At 38.0% G+C, this 21313-nt stretch overlaps 2 protein-coding genes across 5 annotated transcripts in view; both read right to left on the reverse strand.

Annotated features, from left to right (window-relative positions):
• Positions 1-500: 500 nt before the first annotated feature.
• On the reverse strand, positions 501-5136 carry gpr37a (G protein-coupled receptor 37a). Its single transcript, XM_058088058.1, has 2 exons — positions 4392-5136; positions 501-1663 (listed from the first exon to the last, which is right to left on the reverse strand). Exons 1-2 carry the CDS (start codon positions 5127-5129, stop codon positions 863-865), a joined length of 1539 nt encoding a protein of 512 aa, XP_057944041.1. The 5' UTR covers positions 5130-5136; the 3' UTR covers positions 501-862.
• A 315-nt stretch (positions 5137-5451) lies between these two features.
• The window catches only part of pot1 (protection of telomeres 1 homolog), a 31373-nt gene continuing 15511 nt past the window's right edge, over positions 5452-21313 (reverse strand). For all 4 annotated transcript variants that reach the window (XM_058088057.1, XM_058088056.1, XM_058088055.1 and 1 more), the window contains exons 11-20: positions 12665-12849; positions 12495-12592; positions 10776-10805; positions 10541-10700; positions 10237-10466; positions 8255-8390; positions 8088-8164; positions 7918-8012; positions 5678-5783; positions 5452-5595 (exon numbers count right to left, since the gene is read on the reverse strand). In XM_058088057.1, the coding sequence (XP_057944040.1) occupies positions 5483-5595; positions 5678-5783; positions 7918-8012; positions 8088-8164; positions 8255-8390; positions 10237-10466; positions 10541-10700; positions 10776-10805; positions 12495-12592; positions 12665-12849 (1230 nt within the window). In that variant the 3' untranslated portion in view covers positions 5452-5482. The remainder of the gene's footprint in view (positions 5596-5677; positions 5784-7917; positions 8013-8087; positions 8165-8254; positions 8391-10236; positions 10467-10540; positions 10701-10775; positions 10806-12494; positions 12593-12664; positions 12850-21313) is intronic.

The raw sequence follows: 21313 nt of genomic DNA on the forward strand, positions 1-21313 counted from the left end.
GTTGTTGTTGTCACAATAAAGCCATGGCTTTATCACCAAAAGGAGGCGGAGTCTGGTCGCCTCCTCAGCCAGGACATCCGTCCGCCGGGACGCTGTTAGCGCTTGGTAGAATAAGGTCAGCGGGCGGGTTCTTGGCAGCGACCACGGGCTCCATTGTGCGCCAATCAATGGGCCTGTCTAATTGCTGGAACAGCGGCTGGGGAAGTATGACTAGCAAATAACATAGATTTGATTCTGTGGGTTGTTTTTTTTTTTTTGTGTGTGCTGTTTCACAACAGAAGCTATCAGTACTGTGGGCCTGTTCACACGGCAACCGGCCGGCAGGACAATGGCGGCTTGTGTCCGCCGGCGGCGCGACAGGCGGAGTCAACAGACGTGACAAAAAAAAAAAAAACAAAAAAAACCGACAAAAGCTGCGGCGGTTGACACAGCAAAGATGTTGTTTTTTGTCAGGAAGTGATGCGTTTAAGGACAGCTCAGACACTTGACACTTTGTTTTTTTTTATTGCTAAAGTGTCACATGACAGCTAAGTAGTCACATGACAAAAATGACAGCAGTGACATGATGCGTTGTAGATGGCGTTATCTTCTCATTAGCGCCATTTCGGCCATTTTGTCATTTAAGAAATAAGTGTAGATTGCTACCCGGTTACCTAGCAACCGCTAACTTGATAAAAAAAAAAAAAACACCAACAACATGGCCGCCATGAAGTCACTGCTCATTAGTCTAACGGTGATCAACTTCCAGGATGTTTACGTGACCAGTGTTAGCATGTTAGCATCCACCAGCAGATTAGAATCCAGCGTAATGTGAAAACATGCCAGCGCCATCCGTGCATCAAGCACAGGAAGTCCCACCTCCTCAGCAGTGCGTCCCCACCGTGGCGTAGGTGTCTGATGTCTCCGCGACGGCGGCGGCGTCGCAGTGCACCTCGTCATCGACGCCCGCGGAGGGGGCGGAGCCACACTCTCTACAGCAGCAACAACAACAATCCACGAAGGCGCGGCTGAAGGTTTCGCACAAACAGAAGAGCAGAAGCGGCGCCGCCGCCGACTTGCAGAAGAGGAAGATCTGGCTCACGAGTTCCAGGATGTCGAGCGTCCGACGGGGAACGCCGGCCGCCATGTACGCCGCCACGATATTGCAGACGTTTTCCGGGATGGTGCAGAATCCGTACAGGATGGCGAGTGCGACGACGGTGCAGTTCATTTGGCTCTCCAGGCGGATTTGCTTCTCGGTGCCGCGGGCGCAATCCCGTTTGGCGTTGCGGATTTTGTGGGCGGTGGCTAGCGAGCTGAAGATGGTGAAGAGCGTCGGGAGGCAGAAGTAGCAGCCGAAGAACCACCACAGACGCGCTCCGGCGTACGTGAGCCCCAGCACGTAGAGCGTGTCCGGGAGGCGTGTGGAGACGCGTACTACGCAACGCTCCGGCGGCACCGCCGCCGCCGACTCGGCGGTATCGTCTTCGTACGTCTCCAGCTGGCGAATCAGGAGTTCGGGCAGCGCCAGCAGCAAAGCGCCCACCCAGATGACGGCCAGCTTGGCGGCGGTGGACGCCCAGTTGTCCGTCATCTCGTAGTACGTGCGTACGTTGGTGGCGGCGCGGAAACGGTCGATGCACAGGGCGCACAGCGTGAAGGTGCTGACCCCCAGAGACGCCACCTGAAAAAAAAAGTACACAAATATCAAACTACAGGAAGGACACCCGTTCCGCCAAAATAAAAGAAACAGGAAGTTAATCTCCGATTAAAATGAAGTCAGATTAAAGAATTAAAACCTTAAAAGGGGGAGGGGTCTAATCCCCTGACTTCTTCATTAATCCTCCTCTGTGTTGTGATTGGTCGGCAGGGTCACATGTGCAGCAGCAGGTACTCCACTGGTCTCCATCTGATTAACCGATTAACCCCCCCCCCCCACCCCCCAGCTGTTGTTTTATGGTCCATTCTAACAATAAAAGTCAACAGGAAGTAGCAAAAATGGAAGAAATAGCAACAATTTTACAAGAATAAAGTCCCAATATTTCACCATAAATTAATACATTAAAAAATATGTAAAAAATAAATTAATTAAATTTAAATAATTAATTAATAATATAATAATAGTTTTACAATTTTTTTATTTTTAAAAAGCATAATGTTAAATTAAATGGAAAAAAAGTTAAGGTTTTTTTCTTAGAATAGCAGTGATAATAAAGTGGAAATATTTAAATAAATTTAATTAATTAATTAATAATATAATAATAAAATAATCTTACATGACATGACATGCAATCATTTTACAATTTTTAATTTTACAATCATAATGTTGAAACATTAAATGAAAAAACATTTCTTCCAATAGTATTGATAATAAAGTGGAAATATTTTGGGGAAAGTCCTAAAATTACCAGAAGAAATATTTGGGGAAATATTTGTAAAAAATCCAGGGTTCGGACACTTCTAGTGGGTTGAGTAGGACGCCCTGAGGACCGCCCCACCCACCCAGCTGTTGTTTTATGGCCCATTCTAACAATAAAAGTCAACAGGAAGTAGCAAAAATGGAAGAAATAGCAACAATTTTACAAGAATAAAGTCCCAATATTTGACCATAAATTAATAAATTAAAAAATATATATATAAATAAATTAATTAATTAAATTTAAGTAATTAATTAATGATATAACAATAATTTTACAATTTTTAATTTTACAAGCATAATGTTAAATTAAATGAAAAAACAATGTTGTTTTTTTTCTTCCAATAGTAGTGATAATAAAGTGGAAATATTTAAATAAATTTAATTAATTTATTAATAATATAATAATAATATTCTTACATGACATGACATGCAATAATTTTACAATCTTTAATTTTACAATCATAATGTTGAAACATTCAATGAAAAAACAATATTTTTTTGTTTTTTTTCTTCCAATAGTATTGATAATAAAGTGGAAATATTTGGGGGATTAAGTCCTAAAATGACCAGAAAAAAATATTTTTTGAAATATTTGTAGGAAATCCAGGGTTCGGACACTTCTAGTGGGTTGAGTAGGACACCCTGAGGACCGCCCCACCCACCCAGCTGTTGTTTTATGGCCCATTCTAACAATAAAAGTCAACAGGAAGTACCAAAAATGGGAGAAATAGCAACAATTTTACAAGAATAAAGTCCCAATATTTCACGATAAATTAATAAATTAGTTAAATAAATTAAATTTAATTAATTTATTAATAATATAATAATAATTTTACAATTTTAATTTTACAAGCATAATGTTAAATTAAATGAAAAAACAATGTTAATGTTTTTTTTTCATCCAATAGTATTGATAATAAAGTGGAAATATTTTGGGGAAAGTCCTAAAATTACCAGAAGAAATATTTGTAAGAAATCAAGGGTTTGGCCACTTCCAGTGGGTCGAGTAGGACGCCCTGAGGACCCCCCAGCTGTTGTTTTATGGCCCATTCTAACCACAAAAGTCAACAGGAAGTAGCAAAAATGGAAGAAATAGCAACAATTTTACAACAATAAAGTCCCAATATTTGATGATAAATTAATTATTGATTAATGAATAAATAATATAATATTTAATAATAAATATCAAATAATAATAATATTTTAATAATTTATATATTTAATTTAATTATATTTATTAATAAAAATAAATAATATAGGAAATCCAGGGTTCGGGCACTTCCAGTGGGTCGAGTGGGACACCCTGAGGACGCCCCCCCATCCGAACCCCTGTCCCCCAGCTGTTGTTTTATGGCCCATTCTAACAATAAAAGTCAATAGGAAGACGCAAAAATTGAAGAAATAGCAACAATTTTACAAGAATATTGTCCCAATATTTGACAATAAATTAATTATTAAATAATAAATAAATAATATAATATTTAATAATAAATATCAAATAATAATTATATTTAATACGTATTATAATAATTATAATATAATAATTATATTTATTAATAAATAATATAGGAAATTTAGGGTTTGGGCACTTCCAGTGGGTCGAGTAGGACGCCCTGAGGACGCCCCCCCCATCACCCCCCGTCCCCCAGCTGTTGTTTTATGGTCCATTCTAACAATAAAAGTCAATAGGAAGACGCAAAAATGGAAGAAATAGCAACAATTTTACAAGAATTTCACAATATTTGACGATAAATTAATTATTAATTTATAATATAATATTTAATAATAAATATCAAATATTGTTAATATTTTTAATAATTATTATAATATAATAATTATTTTTTAATAATAATAATAATAATAATACATAATATAGGAAATCCAGGGTTTGGGCACTTCCAGTGGGTCGAGTAAGACGCCCTGAGGACGCCCCGAGGACGCCCCCCCCCTCAAATTTATGATCAGCAAGTCAAGTTAAAGCAGTTCATCTTACCTCCAGGTAGGGAACGATCTTGCAGGAGAAGCCCCCCAGCAGCCAGTCTTTGGTGAGTCCGTGGAAGACGACCAGCGGGAGGCAGAAGAAGATGACCGTGAAGTCCCAGAGCGCCATGTTGGCCAGCAGCGAGTTGGAGATGCTCCTCATGTAGTAGTTATGACACACCATGCACATCAGAGACACGTTGCCCAGCACCCCCGCACCGAAGATCAGCATGGCGGCCACCAGCAGCGCGTAAGCTCCGTACGCCTCCGCGCCGGGCGGGTAGAAAGGGTTCTTCACGGGCTTGAGTCTGGTGCGTGGGGTCCCGGGTATGAAAGGGGGGTCGTCGGTGAAGTTGGGCAGGGTAAAGATCTCCTCATTGTAGTCGGTGACGTTAGACTCCACCGCGGGGGAACCGATGTCGTGTTCCTGCGCCATAACCCGGGATAGACCCTCCCAGGCGGCGGAAGCGGCGGCGGCGGCTCGGCGGTGAAGCCGCACATCTCTTTCCCGGTGTCCCCTGGTGCTGGGAGCGGAGTCTCCCGGGATACTTCCACGCGGCAGCAGCTCAACATCCGCGCGTAAAGCGCTTTTACGCACAAGGCGCGGAGGCTCCGGAAGCAATTCCCGGGAGGACGCTACGCTCTTCCCTGCGAAGATGATGCCCCGCCTGGGGCCTCGTTCCTCCGCGTCTGCGGCGGTGGCTGCGGTGCAAATCCACAAGCACGCTAACCGGCTCAGAAGGGGCAGCATCACGGGGGTCGTGTTAAACCCAAAACTGACGAAAGCACCACAGATTGTGATGCATGTCAACTTCCGGTGGAGGGAGTCGATTGAAAATAAAAAATATGTCCGCAGTTTGTTGATCGGTTCCAGTCTGCGGGTGTGGGGGGCACCTAGGGGGGCACATAGTCATACTTCGGCCTGAAAAGGGGAGGATTTTTAAGTGGGGGGCGGGGCAGGAAGTCCTATCGACTAAAAAAAAAAAAAAAAAAAGTCTTCAAAACTTTCACAATAAGATGCCAGTTCTGCTTTGAAGACTCAAAAGTGATACAATGCTGCATTTTATTTTGAAAGTTTCATTAGCTATTTGCTGTGTTCAGGGTTCAAAATGGGGGTTTGGATGTGGAAGTGTGGCACATTTGGTAGAACGTTTGCGTGTCGTCCTCCTCGCTGGGCCGATACGCCCTCAAACACGCGTCCATCCACGGACGCTCACCTGCAAGGACAAAGACACCAACCAATGAACGCAGATTTCGTTTTGGGCGGGCCTCGGGGGTCAGAGGTTACGTGACTCGTGCCTGCGCGGTCCCACGGTGGACACAAGAGGTCCAGAGTTTGACGGATGCTGTCTTGGGCCTCCTGATTGGCTGTGGCGTCGTCGGCCGACACGTTGAAGAACGACTCCTGATGAACGAGACAAACAGGAAGCCTGGAATTAGCTTTTAGCATCCAGTAAAGTAAACAATAATTACATCACATGTTATGTAACAGGATATCAATTAGGGAACTATGGGCCATTATTTTAAATATTACAGTCAGCAAGCATATTTTTGGATGACTATTTGTCTTTATTATTAGCATATTAGCTCTTAAACTCGACCACAAACATTCAGAAAATACAATAAATAATAAATAATAAATACCTAAAACAGGGCAATAGTCACAAAACAATTTCATCCAAATTACAAACCTAACGTCATTTGATTTCTCTTTTAAAACACCTAACCCTAACCCTTAAATACACAGAAATACATCATTATATTACAGTAAATATTATTGTATTACAATACACTAACTATTTCCACAGTTTTTGAATGTTTAATACGATTTGTGATTTGTCAACAAACATGTTAAATGCCAGAGTATTTGTAAACAAACATGTTAAATCCTGCACTCTTTGTGTTAAACCCAGGACTAATTGTGAACAAAAATGTTAAATCCTGGAATATTTGTGTTAAATCCTGGAGTATTTGTCAACAAACATGTTTAATACCAGAGTATTTGTCAACAAACATTTTAATCCTGGACTCTGTGTGTTAAATCCAGGACTAATTGTGTTAAATCCTGGAGTATTTGTAAACAAACATGTTAAATCCTGGAATATTTGTGTTAAATCCTGGACTAATTGTGAACAAACATGTTAAATCCTGGACTGTTTGTGTTAAATCCTAGAGTATTTGTGCTAAATCCTGGAATATTTGTGTTAAATCCTGGAATATTTGTGAATAAACATGTTAAATCCTGGGATATTTGTGTTAAATCCTGGACTAATTGTGAACAAACATGTTAAATCCTGGAGTATTTGTGTTAAATCCTGGAGTATTTGTGTTAAATCCTGGAGTATTTCTCAACAAACATGTTAAATCCTGGAATAATTGTGAATAAACATGTTAAATCCTAGAGTATTTGTGTTAAATCCTGGACTATTGTGTAAATCCTGGGGTATTTGTGTTAAATCCTGGAGTATTTGTAAACAAACATGTTAAATCCTGGAATATTTGTGTTAAATCATGGCGTATTTGTCAACAAACATGTTAAATCCTGGAATATTTGTGTTAAATCCTGGAATATTTGTGTTAAATCATGGAGTATTTGTCAACAAACATGTTAAATCATGGAATATTTGTGAACAAACATGTTAAATCCTGGACTATTTGTGTAAATCCAGAAGTATTTGTGAACAAACATGCTAAATCCTGGAATATTTGAGAATAAACATGTTCAATCCTGGAATATTTGTGTTAAATCCTGGAATATTTGTGTTAAATCCTGGAGTATTTGTGAACAAACATGTTCAATCCTGGAATATTTGTGTTAAATCCAGGACTAATTGTAAACAAACATGTTAAATCCTGGAGTATTTGTGTTAAATCCTGGAGTATTTGTCAACAAACATTTTAATCCTGGACTCTGTGTTAAATCCTGGAATATTTGTGTTAAATCCAGGACTAATTGTGAACAAACATGTTAAATTTTGGAATATTTGTGTTAAATCCTGGAGTATTTGTCAACGAACATGTTAAATACCAGAGTATTTGTAAATCAACAAACATCAGCAAACTCCACACAACGAGATGCCCGAGGGTGGGATTGACCTCGGGTCCCCTAGCTCCTACCACTCGACCACCGTGCAGCCGAGAAAAGACCAACACAAGAATAAAGTTGACATATTTGAGCTAAATCAACACAACGTGGTGGGAAACCTTCAGCGACTCTTACGAGGAGGACGCCGCCACTTTAACACACAGCATCACAAACTACATCAGCAGCCGCCGCCATCTTCTGATTCGCCGCCATCTTCTTCCTCGTCCTTCCTGGAGTCACCTGGTCATCTTCCTGGGAATGTCATCTATTGTCTACAGCCTGTAAGCCCTTTAAGGTTTATGTATAAATAAACTTGACTACATTTATAACATTATTCGAGCTCTCATGACATGAAATAGCACCCCTATAGTCACCTTTATACTCTTATTAGTCAATATAGTAGACATAATAAGAGAAAATAAGACACATAAGACATTACACATGAAGGACTTACGGCATCTCTCCACAGGAAGACGTCCAGGGTGTCGGTGGCGTCCTGCAGCCGGAACTTCATCAGCAGGACAAACTTCAGCATCTGCACGCCCAACGCTGTGGTCCAGACATGGAGGAGGAAATGTTTCCGACTCACCAGCAGGGGGCAGAAGAGAAGAAAGAGAAACTCACCTTCACTGATAGTCTTCTCGTCAAGGACTCCGTCGGTGTTTGGTTCCCTCAAGGAGGTCTTGGAGCACTGCTGGCACCTAGCATGCACAGGGTCGTTATGCAACGTTATGAATGTATGACATAGGGGGGCGCTAGATGGGTTCAGAATCAGGAAAGGAGTTCTAAACCTGTAGAACCGCTTTCTGCCCCGGAAGAGGAAAGGCGCGGGTGGGTCCAGCAGAGACAGATGACCTTCTGATAACTTCATGGGGACAACGTTGTGGTACCCGGCGGCTAAATGACACGTCTCCTGCAGGGTGGTACCTGAAAAAAATATCCTTTGTTTATCCTCTTCTGGTATTCATTTGAAGAGGGATTTCAGTAGAAATGGTGCATGATTATTATTAGAGCCCTCTAGACATGAAATAACACCCCTATAACTACCTTTACACTCCTCATATCCAATATAGCTGAGACAATTAGAGAAAATAAAGACATAAAACATGAAAACCTGTTTACCACCTTCTAAATACGCCTTTTAACATGATTAGAGCTCTCTAGACATGAAATAACACCCCTATAGTCATCTTTAGAATCCTATTACACAATATAGTTGACATAATAAGACACCAAAAGCCTGTTTACAACCTTCTAAAACAACATTAGAGCGCTGTAAACATGAAATAACACCCCTATAGTCACCTTTACACTACTATTACCCAATACAGTAGACATAATATGACCAAATAAGACACTAAAAGCCCAATTACAACCTTCTAAAAATAGTATTAGAGCCTTCTAGACATGAAATAACACCCCTATAGTCACCTTTACTCTCCTATTACCCAATATAGTAGACATATCATGCCCAAATAAGACACTGAAAGCCTGTTTACAACCTTCTAAAACACGATTAGAGCCCTCTAGACATGAAATAACACCCCTATAGCTACCTTTACAGTCCTATTACCCAATATAGCTGAGACAAGAAGAGAAAATGACAAACATAAGACATAGAAAACTAGTTCACAACCTTCTAAATACACCTTTAAACATGATTAGAGCCCTCTAGACATGAAATAACACCCCTATAGTCACATTTACACACCTACTACCCAATATAGTTTACATAATATGACCAAACAAGACACCAAAAGCATGTTTACAACCTTAGAGCCCTCTAGACATGAAATAACACCCCTATAGTCACCTTTACACTCCTCATACCCAATATGGTACACATAATATAACCAAATAAGACACAAGGGAAAATAACATACATAAGACACAGAAAACCTGTTTACCACATTGTAAATACGCAGTTTAACATTATTAGAGCCCTCTAGACATGAAATAACACCCCTATAGCCACATTTACACACCTATTACCCAATATAGGTGAAACAATAAGAGAAACGACAGACATAAGACATGGAACACCTTTTAAATACGCCTTTTAACATGATTAGAGCCCTCTAGACATTAAATAACACCCCTATAGTGACCTTTACTCTCCTATTACCCAATACAGTAGACATAATATGACCAAATAAGACACTAAAAGCCTGTTTACAACTTTCCAAAGCAACATTAGAGCACTGTAAACATGAAATAACACCCCTATAGCCACATTTACACACCTATTACCCAATATAGTAGACATAATATGACATAAGACACCAAAAGCCTGTTTACAACCTTATAAAAACAACATTAGAGCCCTCTAGCCATGAAATAACACCCCTATAGTCACCTTTACACTACTATTACCCAATATAGTGGACATAATATGACCAAATAAGACACTGAAAGCCCATTTATGACCTTCTAAAACATCATTAGAGCCCTCTGGACATGAAATAACACCCCTATAGTCAACTTTACAGTCCTATTACCCAATACAGTAGTCATAATATGACCAAATAAGACACTGAAAGCCCATTTACAAACTTCTAAAAACATGATTAGAGCCCTCTGGACATGATATAACACCCCTATAGTCACCTTTACACTCCTATTACCCAATATAGTAGACATAATATGACCAAATAAGACATGAAAGCCCATTTACAACCTTCTAAAAAAATTATTAGAGCCCTCTAGACATGAAATAACACCCCTATAGTTCCCTTTACAGTCCTATTACAAGGCCAAAAAAATAGATGGTGACCTGTGATGAAGATGAGCTCTTTGACCTTGCCCTCGGACAAGAGCTGTGCTGACGTGGAAACGTTCAGGGTTCGAACAGGCGGGTTTCGAGTGAGTTCTGCGTGGACGTGGACATCGTCGGAGCGAATCCACGGCGGGGGATTATTCCAGCTCTGCATGGGATCGGAGTCGGCGTCGGCACCCGCCTCGGAGAAGATGTTGTCCAAACGCTCTTCGTCCGGGACGTCCTGCCTGATTGGGGGACGGGGACGGAGGGGTGTCGTTAGGGATCGTTACCCACACGGCCACAACATGGCGTCCCTTACATGCTGGTGCATTTGCTGCAGTAGAGCTTGAGCGCCTGATGGAGTCTTCGGGGCTCGTAGGATCGGAGCTGGACTCGAACGTGGTGGTGGGTGCCGCCCGGGAGGGACCGCTTCACCTCGCTCAGCGTCAACGGCTCCAAGATGTGGTCGCATGTTCTCTCTGCGGGGATCACACGCAAAGAAGTCAAAGGTTACACGGGGCCGCGTGTGGAACGTTCCAGAAGACGTTTCATACCCGTGCTGCACGTCACTGAAGCGTCACGCTCTGAAACACAAACAGATCACTCAGGAAGTTAAATTCCATACAAAACCTTTTTAAAACGGCCATTTTGTTTATTTAGGAGAGACTTAAACCCTCAGCAAACAGGAAGTCACCCTTTCAAATGAGGCATTATTTACAAGAGCAAGCCACAGCCACTAGAGGGCAGTATTCATCCACAAGCAATGTTCCAGCTTCAGTGCAATTGGCTCCAGACCAGACCATAATAAGTACATTTCTTATCTATAAATAGCATGTTTTGGTAGTTTGAACCCGTTTATAACCTTCTTAATATGCCCAATAACCAATATAGGTGAAAATATGACATAATACTCTTGTTTATTAACTTGTAAATCCAGGTTTTAATATTATTAAAGCCCTCTTGATATGAAATAACACCCCTATAGTCACCTTTACACTCCTATTACCCAATATAGTAGACATAATAAGAGCAAATAAGACATAAAAAGCTTGTTTTCTACCTTCTAAAGACACTTTTTAACATGATTAGAGCCCTCTAGACATGAAATAACACCCCTATAGTCACCTTTACATGCCTATTACCCAATATAGTTACCATCATAAAAGAAAATATGACATAAGAAACTTGTTTATTAACTTGTAAATCCAGGTTTTAATATTATTAGAGCTCTGTTGATATGAAATAACACCCCTATAGTCACCTTTACGATCCCATTACTCAACATAGTAGACATAAGAGAAAATAGGACATAAGACACTTGTTTATTAACTTGTAAATCCAGGTTTTAATATTATTAGAGCCCTCTTGATATAAAATAACACCCCTATAGTCACCTTTACACTCCTATTACCCAATATAGGTAACATCATAAGAGAAATTATGACATAAGACACTTGTTTATTAACTTGTAAATCCAGGTTTTAATATTATTAGAGCCCTCTTGATATGAAATAACACCCCTATAGTCACCTTTACATTCCCAATACCCAATATAGTAGACATAATAACTGAAAATAAGACATAGAAACGTGTTTATCACCTTCTAAAGACACTTTTTAACATGATTAGAGCCCTCTTAGAGCCCTCTAGACATTAAATAACACCCCTATAGTCACCTCTACACTCCTATTACAGATTATAGTTGACATAATAAGAGAAAATAAGAAATAGAAAACATGTTTACCACCTTCTAAATTTGCCTTTAACTTGATTAGAGCCCTCTAGATTTGAAATAACACCCCTATAGTCACATTTACACTCCAATTACCCAATTTACATTATAAGAGAAAAGGAGACAAATAAGACCTGTTTATGACCTTCTTAATACATGTTTTAACATGATTAAAGCCCTCTATTCAGGAAATAGCATCCCTATAGTCACCTTTACACTCCTATTACCCAATATAGTGTCCATTATAAGAGAAAACGAGACAAATAAGAACTGTTTATGACCTTCTAAATACACGTTTTAACATGATTAGAGTCCTCTAGAAATTAAATAACACCTCTATAGTTGCCTTTATACTCCTATTACCCAATATAGTAGCTATAAGAAAAAAAGACAAATGTGTATTGATCCAAATATGTTTTTTAACAGGATTAGAGCCCTCTAGACATGAAATAACACCCCTATAGTCACCTTTACACTCATATTACCCAATATAGTAGACATAATAATTTTCAACTACTGCGTATCATCACTTCATCCTTACCTGGACAACATGGCGGCGTTGCCCACGCCCCGCACAGCACCGAGTCGTTCACGTCATGGTGGCTGACCTCGTGGTGCACCTGGAAGGCATCCATGGCTCTGCGGGTCAAACAGGAAGTCAAATGACCGTCACAATAAAAGCACGAGAGGGGAGGGGAGACGGAGACGTACCTCCTCATGTCCTGAATCTCAGGGCTGTCGTCGGGGAGAGGGCGGATGCCCCTGCCGTACGCCGTGCCCCCGTGCAGGTGGAAGGACAAATGGTTGACCTCCTCTGACCGGGGGCTGCTCGTGTCGGGCGTCTTCACCCATCCTGGGATGGCTCGTAGGTTGTAGATCCTCAGGAAGTCTCCTGGCTGGCGGAAGAGTGCAAGGTGAGGAAGGTGACTATAGGGGTGCTATTTTATGTCTAGAGGGCTCTAATAATGTTTGAAAAAATCTATTCAGGTCATAAACCGGTCTTATGGCCTTTTTTTCTCTTATTATGTCTACTATATTGGGTAATAGGGGTGTGAAGGTGACTATAGGGGTGCTATTTTATGTCTAGAGGGCTCTAATAATGTTAAAAAGCACATTTATAATGCGAGAAAAAAGCTTTTCTATGCCCTGTGTCTTATTATGTCTACTATATTGAGTCATAGGGATATGAAGGTGACTATAGGGGTGCTATTTTATGTCTAGAGGGCTCTAATCATGTTGGAAAAAAATCTATTCAGGTCATAAACCAGTCTTCTGGCCTTTTTTTCTCTTATTATGTCTACTATATTGGGTAATGGGGTGTGAAGGTGACTATAGGGGTGCTATTTTATGTCTAGAGGGCTCTAATAAAGTTTGAAAAAAATCTATTTAGAAGGTCATAAGCCGTCTCATGCCCTTTTTTCTCTTATTATGTCTACTAGATTGGGTAATGGGGTGTGAAGGTGACTATAGGGGTGCTATTTTATGTCTAGAGGGCTCTAATCATGTTAAAAAGCACATTTAGAATGCGAGAAAAAGCTTTTATATGCCCTATGTGTCTTACTTTGTCTACTATATTGGGTAATAGGGGTGTGAAGGTGACTATAGGGGTGCTATTTTATGTCTAGAGGGCTCTAATAATGTTTGAAAAAAATCTATTTAGAAGGTCATAAACCGTCTCATGCCTTTTTTTCTCTTATTATGTCTACTATATTGAGTCATAGGGATATGAAGGTGACTATAGGGGTGCTATTTTATGTCTAGAGGGCTCTAATAATGTTTGAAAAAATCTATTCAGGTCATAAACCGGTCTTATGGCCTTTTTTGTCTTATTATGTCTACTATATTGGGTAATAGGGGTGCAAAGGTGACTATAGGGGTGCTATTTTAAGTCTAGAGGGCTCTAATAATGTTTGAAAAAATAGTTTTAGAAGGCCATAAACCATTTAATGCCTTTTTTTCCTCTTATTATGTCTACTTTATTGGGTACTTGGATAGTGAAGGTGACTATAGGGGTGCTATTTTATGTCTAGAGAGCTCTAATAATGTTGGAAAAAAATCTATTCAGGTCATAAACCGGTCTTATGGCCTTTTTTCTCTTATTATGTCTACTATATTGGGTAATATGAGTGCAAATGTGATTATAGGGGTGTTATTTCATGTCTAGAGGGCTCTAATAATGTAAAAAAATGCATTTAGAAGGTTGTAACCAGGTTGACTAACCAGGTTGAATATACAACATGGCGGAGTGTCCTTCATTCTGCCACCCTGGGTAGTAAAACTGTGGACTGTGTGGGGGGCGGGGCTTAAATCCCATGAAAGTGACAGTAATAAGTACGGCTTCGGGTTTTATCAGCCAGCAGATGGCGCTGTTGAATCAAATGTATGGTTTGTGCCATCCAAGTGAGTCAGATGCCTGTGAGAGGACTTCTGATGTTTGTCACGACAAGCCTGAAGCTGACAGAAGACCGTCCTCCTCCCGCTCTCCTCCCTCCCTCCCGCCTCCTCATTATCGTCATCACGAGCCAAAGCTTCAGTCGGGGATGTCAGAGGGAATTTGACGTTTCCCCCGAAGCCTTCAGCGTTTTACAGGATGTGGCTTTGTTTCATGTATGCAAGGACGGAACATACTGTATGTAATTGCACCAAAGAGTCAAGCGTCACATATGTTCCAAGATGTATGGGTCACTTTGATATGTACAATAATGTATTGTTTATGCCGCATAATTGGTTCGGGACCCATTTTTATCATATTAATAAACAAAATATGTCATGGTTACAGCAGAAGTATCCTGTTTACCGCCTTCTAAATACACTTTTTAATGTGATTAGGGCTCTAATATCTTTTGAAAAAAATCTATTTAGAAGGTCCTAAACCGTCTCATGCCCTTTTTCCTCTTATTATGTCTACTATATTGGGTAATGGGATGTGAAGGTGCCTGTAGGGGTGCTATTTTTCATCTAGAGGGCTCTAATAATGTTAGAAATAAATCTATGCAGGTCATAAACCGGTCTTATGGCCTTTTTTTCTCTTATTATGTCTACTATATTAGGTACTTGGGGTGTGAAGGTGACTGTAGGGGTGCTATTTTATGTCTAGGGGGCTCTAATAATATTTGAAAAAAATCTATTTAGAAGGTCATAAACCGTCTCCTGCACTTTTTTCTCTTATTATGTCTACTATTTTGGGTAATATGAGGTCATTATAGGGGTGTTATTTCATGCCTAGAGGGCTCTAATAATGTAAAAAAAACTGCATTTAGAAAGTTGCAACCAGGTTAAATATACAACGTGGCCTTCATTCTGCCACCCTGGGTAGGAAACCATGGGACGGCCCTGCTCTAAATAAATTCAGCTCCATTTGGACTTAGATTGCAAACCCCTGTAAAAAAAAACAAAAACAGATTTATAAACACAACTCTGTGTGTGAATCGGAATCTTTTTCAAGATGCATGGAGGAGGAGGGGAAGCAAACAAGGGAAGCAAAGATAGTACTTTGGCTTCTGTTTGTTTACCACAGCATCACCAGAGACTGGGAGTGTTTAACCAACTGAGCCAGAGAGAAAACAATCCTGAAACTTTCAGGAGTCTTTCACGAGATCCACACTCACACAGAAGCCAGGCTGAAGGAACAAAAGCCTGGGGACGGCCATGGGGACAAATAAAAGCGGCCAAACGTGATCTCTGCGCTTCACACCGAGCGAAGCAACAAGCGGCTGCTTCGGGGGTTTACCTCCAGGATTCTCAAAATAAAACTATTTTATTTTTAAAAAAATCTGTAGTAATATAATGTGTATATAATATCTAATATAAGGAGAACATGACGTAATTTGATGAGAATAACTTCATATTATGAGGAAAAACAAAGTCAATTTAGTATCAAAAGGTGCCATTTTTGGAAAATTACATTGTGGAAAAAATTGGAATATTCCAAAAATTATGTCAAAATATTATGGGAATGAAGTATTAAGTAATTACAGCGAGGACGTTTAGTAGAAAGAAGTTCAATTAATTAGAAAATGTAAAAAAAAAAAATAATACACACAAGTCCAATTCAAGTTTACAAAAATAAAATTATTTTAATAAAATAAATTAAAATTATTTTATTAAAATAAAATAAATAACATGTTTATTATAATAATAAATATTATTTTTTTATATTTTTTTCAAAATATAAAAAGAAGAAAGGTAACATATTTGTAAATAAATAATAAAAAAAGAAAGAAGAAAGAAGTGTGAAGAAAAAAAATGTAAAAAAGAATTAAGACACACAAGTCCAATTCTAACAAAAAAGTTGCAAGTTTTCAAAATAAAATTATTGTAATAAAATAAATTACAATTATTTTATTAAAATAAAATAAATAAAATATATTTATTATAATAATAATATATATTATTTTTTATATTTTTGTCAAAATATAAAACGAAGAAAGGTAACATATTTGTAAATAAATAATAAAAAGAAAGAAGAAAGAAGTTCAATTAATTAGAAAATGTAAAAAAAAAAATAATACACACAAGTCCAATTCTAACAAAAAAGTTGCAAGTTTACAAAATAAAAGTATTTTAATAAAATAAATAAAAATAACTTTATTAAAATAAAATAAATAAAATATATATTTATTATAATAATATGTATTTTTTTTTCTTAGCATCTCCGTGAATTATCGAACGAATTATCGAATTCGCTTTATTGTGACGTTTTAGCCATCATAATATTGTTGTCTTATATTCTGATATTTCTCAATGATGCAAATGCGAGAATATCAACCTGCGCGGGAAGGCGCATCCTTGCATAGACGACAAAGCGCTTTTCCTTCCCCGTCTCCCGCGCCCGTGAGGGATTAAGAATATTTAAGGCTCGTCGCTCCACTGTCGCTACGGGCGTTGGCATGGCAACCAGAGAATCATCAGCGTGTTAAGTGCTTTACAAGGGGTGTTTCTGAGCGATTGGCCCAACAAGATGGCCCAGCAGGGCCTCCACTCATAATGGACAGATTATCAGCATCAGCATGTGTGTGGGTGACGGGGGGGGGGGGCGTCGGGGCGGGCCCGCGGGACACATGGATCCCGGGCTCGGAGAGAAATGGGGCCTGTCTGTGGCAAACAAACCATTTTCTTTTTCCCGTGCGACTAAACACCAACATCCGACGGCATTCCTTAAAATTCAAAAAGGTCGCTTTGAGCTTAGACATGAAATAACACCCCTATAGTCAACCTTACAATCATATTACCAACTATAGTAGACACAAGAGAAAATAAAACATAGAAAACCTGTTTACCGCCTTTTAAATAGAGTTTTCTGCAATATTAGAGCCATCTATACATGAAATAACACCCCCATAGTCACCTTTACACTCCTACTACCCAATATAGTAGACTTAAGCGAAAGTAAAACATAAAACCACCTTCTAAATACAATTTTCAACATGATTAGAGCCCTCTAGACATTAAATAACACCCCTATAGTCACCCTTATACTTCTATTACCCAATATAGTAGACATAATAAGAGAAAATAAGACATAGAAAACCTGTCTACCGACTTCTAAATACAGTTTTCAGTATTATTAGAGCCCTCTAGAGATGAAATAACACCCCTATAGTCATCCTTATACTCCTATTACCCAATATACTAGACATAATAAGAGAAAATAAGACATAGAAAACCTGTTTACCACCTTCTAAATGCAGTTTTCAGCATTATTAGAGCCCTCTATACATGAAATAACACCCCTATAATCACCGTTATACTCCCATTACTCAATATAGTAGAATTAAGCAAAAATAAAACATAAAACCACCTTCTAAATACAGTTTTCAACATGATTAGAGCCCTCTAGACATGAAATAACACCCCTATAGTCACCCTTATACTTCTATTACCCAATTATAGTAGACATATAAGAGAAAATAAGACACTAAAAGTCCATTTACAACCTTTTAAAAACAGTATTAGAGCCTTCTAGACATGAAATAACACCCCTATAGTCACCTTTACAGCTCCCATTATCAAAGTAGTAGACATAGTATGTGAAAAAAGAAGACATCAAACCTGGTCTCATGTATGTTACTATGAATTCAGTGTAAAGGAAGTTGAGTAGTGGGGCGGACAGGAAGTGACGCGTCGGGGAGTGTCAACGGCGGTAGGTTATTATTGTGCCTGATGTGTGATGTCATTCAAAGCTGCAATAAAAGCCCATCAAGTCTGGTGCTTGTGTGTCATTACATGCCTATGCTAACCTAACATGATGTTAAAACGTAATGTTAGCACTTTAGCATCACATCGCTATGCTAGTGTTTGTGTGGTGTGTCATGTGACTGCGATGCATGCGATCCAGGGCATCAGTTCCAAAGCGACACCCCCAACCCCCCCGCCCCCATCCAGTTGGGAATCGGACATGGATCACAGTCCAGTGCGTCGCTACTTTATGATTATGATTATGTTTAATACAGTACGTGTCCTTGAATGCAACATTTCCATCTATTACTACGACTACGTGAACATTAATGACGGCCCACTCTGCTGAAGTGCACTTTTATCACGGCCCCTGAACAAGAATTCCGCCCCCGGGGGACGAGGGATGGGGGGGCATAGAATCCCGTTTACCTCACAGCCGCGGCCGCTAATCAAGAAACGGCGTGGGAGTCCCGAAAGCGCCGCGTTTGCCCCCCCGACGCCCAGTTGGATGGCACGTTTCATCAACCGTGAGCGCCAAACAGGAAATAATGAGCGGGAGCTGGAGGGTGAAAATATTAGACATGATGCAACACGATAATGAAAACATTATTAAATGAATGGAGGTGTCAATCACAGGGTGATTGTTTGGTACGGTCCGACTACTGATTGGCTAGCGGTTCTTTTAGGGCCCACCTTCTTTTAGGCATCATTTGGGGATAAATGTCTGGTAGAAAATGAATTAAACAATATTTATTAAATAAAAAAAAATATTTAAAATTTAAAAAAAAAACATCATTTTACAAGAATGAAGACAAAATATTAGGAAAATAAATTAGTCATCATATTTACAGAAAAAAAGTCATAATTTTACAAGAACAATGTTGTATTATTATTAAGAGGAAAAAATTCAATAAATACATCAAATTAAAAATAAATTGAATTAAAATTAATGTGGGGGATAAATGGAATAAATGGAAATTGGGAAAATTAAGTTGACAAAAAGTTTGAGTATTAGTGGCAATATTATGGGAATATAGTAATATTACAAGAAAAATTAAAATAAAATAAAATAAAGACAGAAAAAAGAGCCAAAACGTGTATGACAAAGTTTATCCAAAGAGCACACAGAACTCGTATTTGTCGTATTTTGGTTTGAATGAAATAAATCATAATTTTACAAGAACAATGTTGTATTATTAAGAGGAAAAAAACAATCAAATAAATACATATTTTAATTAAAAATAAAAATAAATAAATATATATTTTTTAAATGTAAATAATTTTAATTAAAATTAAAGTGGGGGATTGGGCGTGCCCGGAGGTGGGCAATAAATAAATAAATGTAATAAATGAAAATTAAGTTGAGAAAAAGTTATAGTATTATTGGCAATATTATGGGAATATAGTAATATTACAAGAAAAAGAAGTAGAAATATAATAAAATATAATAAAATATAATATAATAATATAAAATAATATATAATAAAATAAAATATTGAAAAAAACGAGCCAAAAAATGTTTGACAAAGTTTATCCCCAAATTTGTTTTATTAATTAATTACATTATAATAATATTATATAATATAATAATATTAAAAAATAAATAAATAGAAATAAATTGAATGAATTAAAATTGAAGTGGGGGAGTCGGCGTGCCTGGAAGCGGACAATAAATAAATAAATGTAATAAATGAAAATTGGGAAAATTAGGTTGAGAAAAAGTTCTAGTATTATTGGAAATATTATGAGAATATAGTAATATTATAATATATAAAAAAAGAAGTAGAAATATAATAAAATAAAATATTGAAAAAAACAGAGATGGAAAAAAGAGGCAAAAAATGTTTGACAAAGTTTATCCCCAAATTTGTTTTATTAATTAATTACATTATTTTAATAATTTTATATAATATAATAATATTAAATAAATAAATAAAAAAATATAAATTGATGTGGGGGAGTAATAAATGAAAATTGGGAAAATTAAGTTGAGAAAAAAATCTAGTATTATTGGAAATATTGTGGGAATATAGTAATATTACAAGAAAAAGAAGTAAAAATAAAATAAAATAAAGAAAAAAACAGAGATGGAAAAAAGAGCCAAAAAATGTTTGACAAAGTTTACCCCAAATTTGTTTTATTAATTAATTACATTATGTTAATATAATATTTATAATAGTTAAAAAAATAATACATTGAATTAAGATTGAAGTAATAATATATAATATATTGAAAAAAAGAGAGATGGAAAAAAGAGCCAAAAAATGTTTGACAAACTTTATCCCCAAATTTGTTTTATTAATTACATTAAATTAATGTTAATAATATTATATAATATAATAATATTAAAAATAAATAAATTGAATTAAAATTGAAGTGAGGGAGTCGGCGTGCCCAGAGGCGGGCAATAAATAAATAACATTTATTTATTTATATAAATGAAATACATAAATAAATGAAAATTGGGAAAATTAAGTTGAGAAAAAGTTCTAGTATTATTGGAAATATTATGGGAATATAGTAATATTACAAGAAAAAGAAATATAATATCATATCATATAAAAAAAACAGAGATGGAAAAAAGACCCAAAAAGTGTACGACAAAGTTTATCCAAAGAGCACACATAACAATTAACAGCTCGTATTTGTCTCCTTGGTGTCCTAACAAGCACAGCCCATGAGGCGTTCAGGTGCAATGTGTTTGAGTGGGAGAGGATTTAAAAAAAAATGAAATACGGACACAAAAATCGTTGCATTTTCACTATCAGCAAATGACAAAGGGAGCGCTTACCGCTAGTAAATTGTGTGTACATAAAAGTGGATGTTTGTAATATCTGTCTGACTGAAGGGAGCCCTGCTTTCTATCCAATGTGACCTGTTTTTACACTTTTATACGTGTGGGTAATTGGTGGAAACGCATGACCGTGGAGGTGGCACGCACGCACAATTTCCACTCTGTGTCTTAATGGGATCCACTGCTCGGTCTAAAGCCCTTTGTCTCAGTCCATTTCACACAACATCCCCTGTGATTCACCAAAGGAGTCGGGTAATTGGAGGAAATATCGTTCAAACACTTCTGTCTGTGTCGGTACTTAGAGGCAGGTGTCTGACAAATGGAATTAACTGCAGCCATGAAGCATCGCTGGCGGCCTGCCACAGACGCATCTTGGCATTTTTATCGCC

Source organism: Doryrhamphus excisus, chromosome 11 (genome assembly GCF_030265055.1).
Source record: "Doryrhamphus excisus isolate RoL2022-K1 chromosome 11, RoL_Dexc_1.0, whole genome shotgun sequence".
In the NCBI taxonomy this organism is placed as follows: Eukaryota; Metazoa; Chordata; class Actinopteri; order Syngnathiformes; family Syngnathidae; genus Doryrhamphus; species Doryrhamphus excisus.

Coding starts and splice junctions, on each gene's coding strand:
- gpr37a (XM_058088058.1), bottom strand. CDS start 5,129: ATGCTGCCCCTTCTGAGCCGGTTAGCGTGCTTGTGGATTTGCACCGCA. Junction 1,664..4,391: donor AGATCGTTCCCTACCTGGAG/GTAAGATGAACT, acceptor TTTTTTTTTCAG/GTGGCGTCTCTGGGGGTCAG.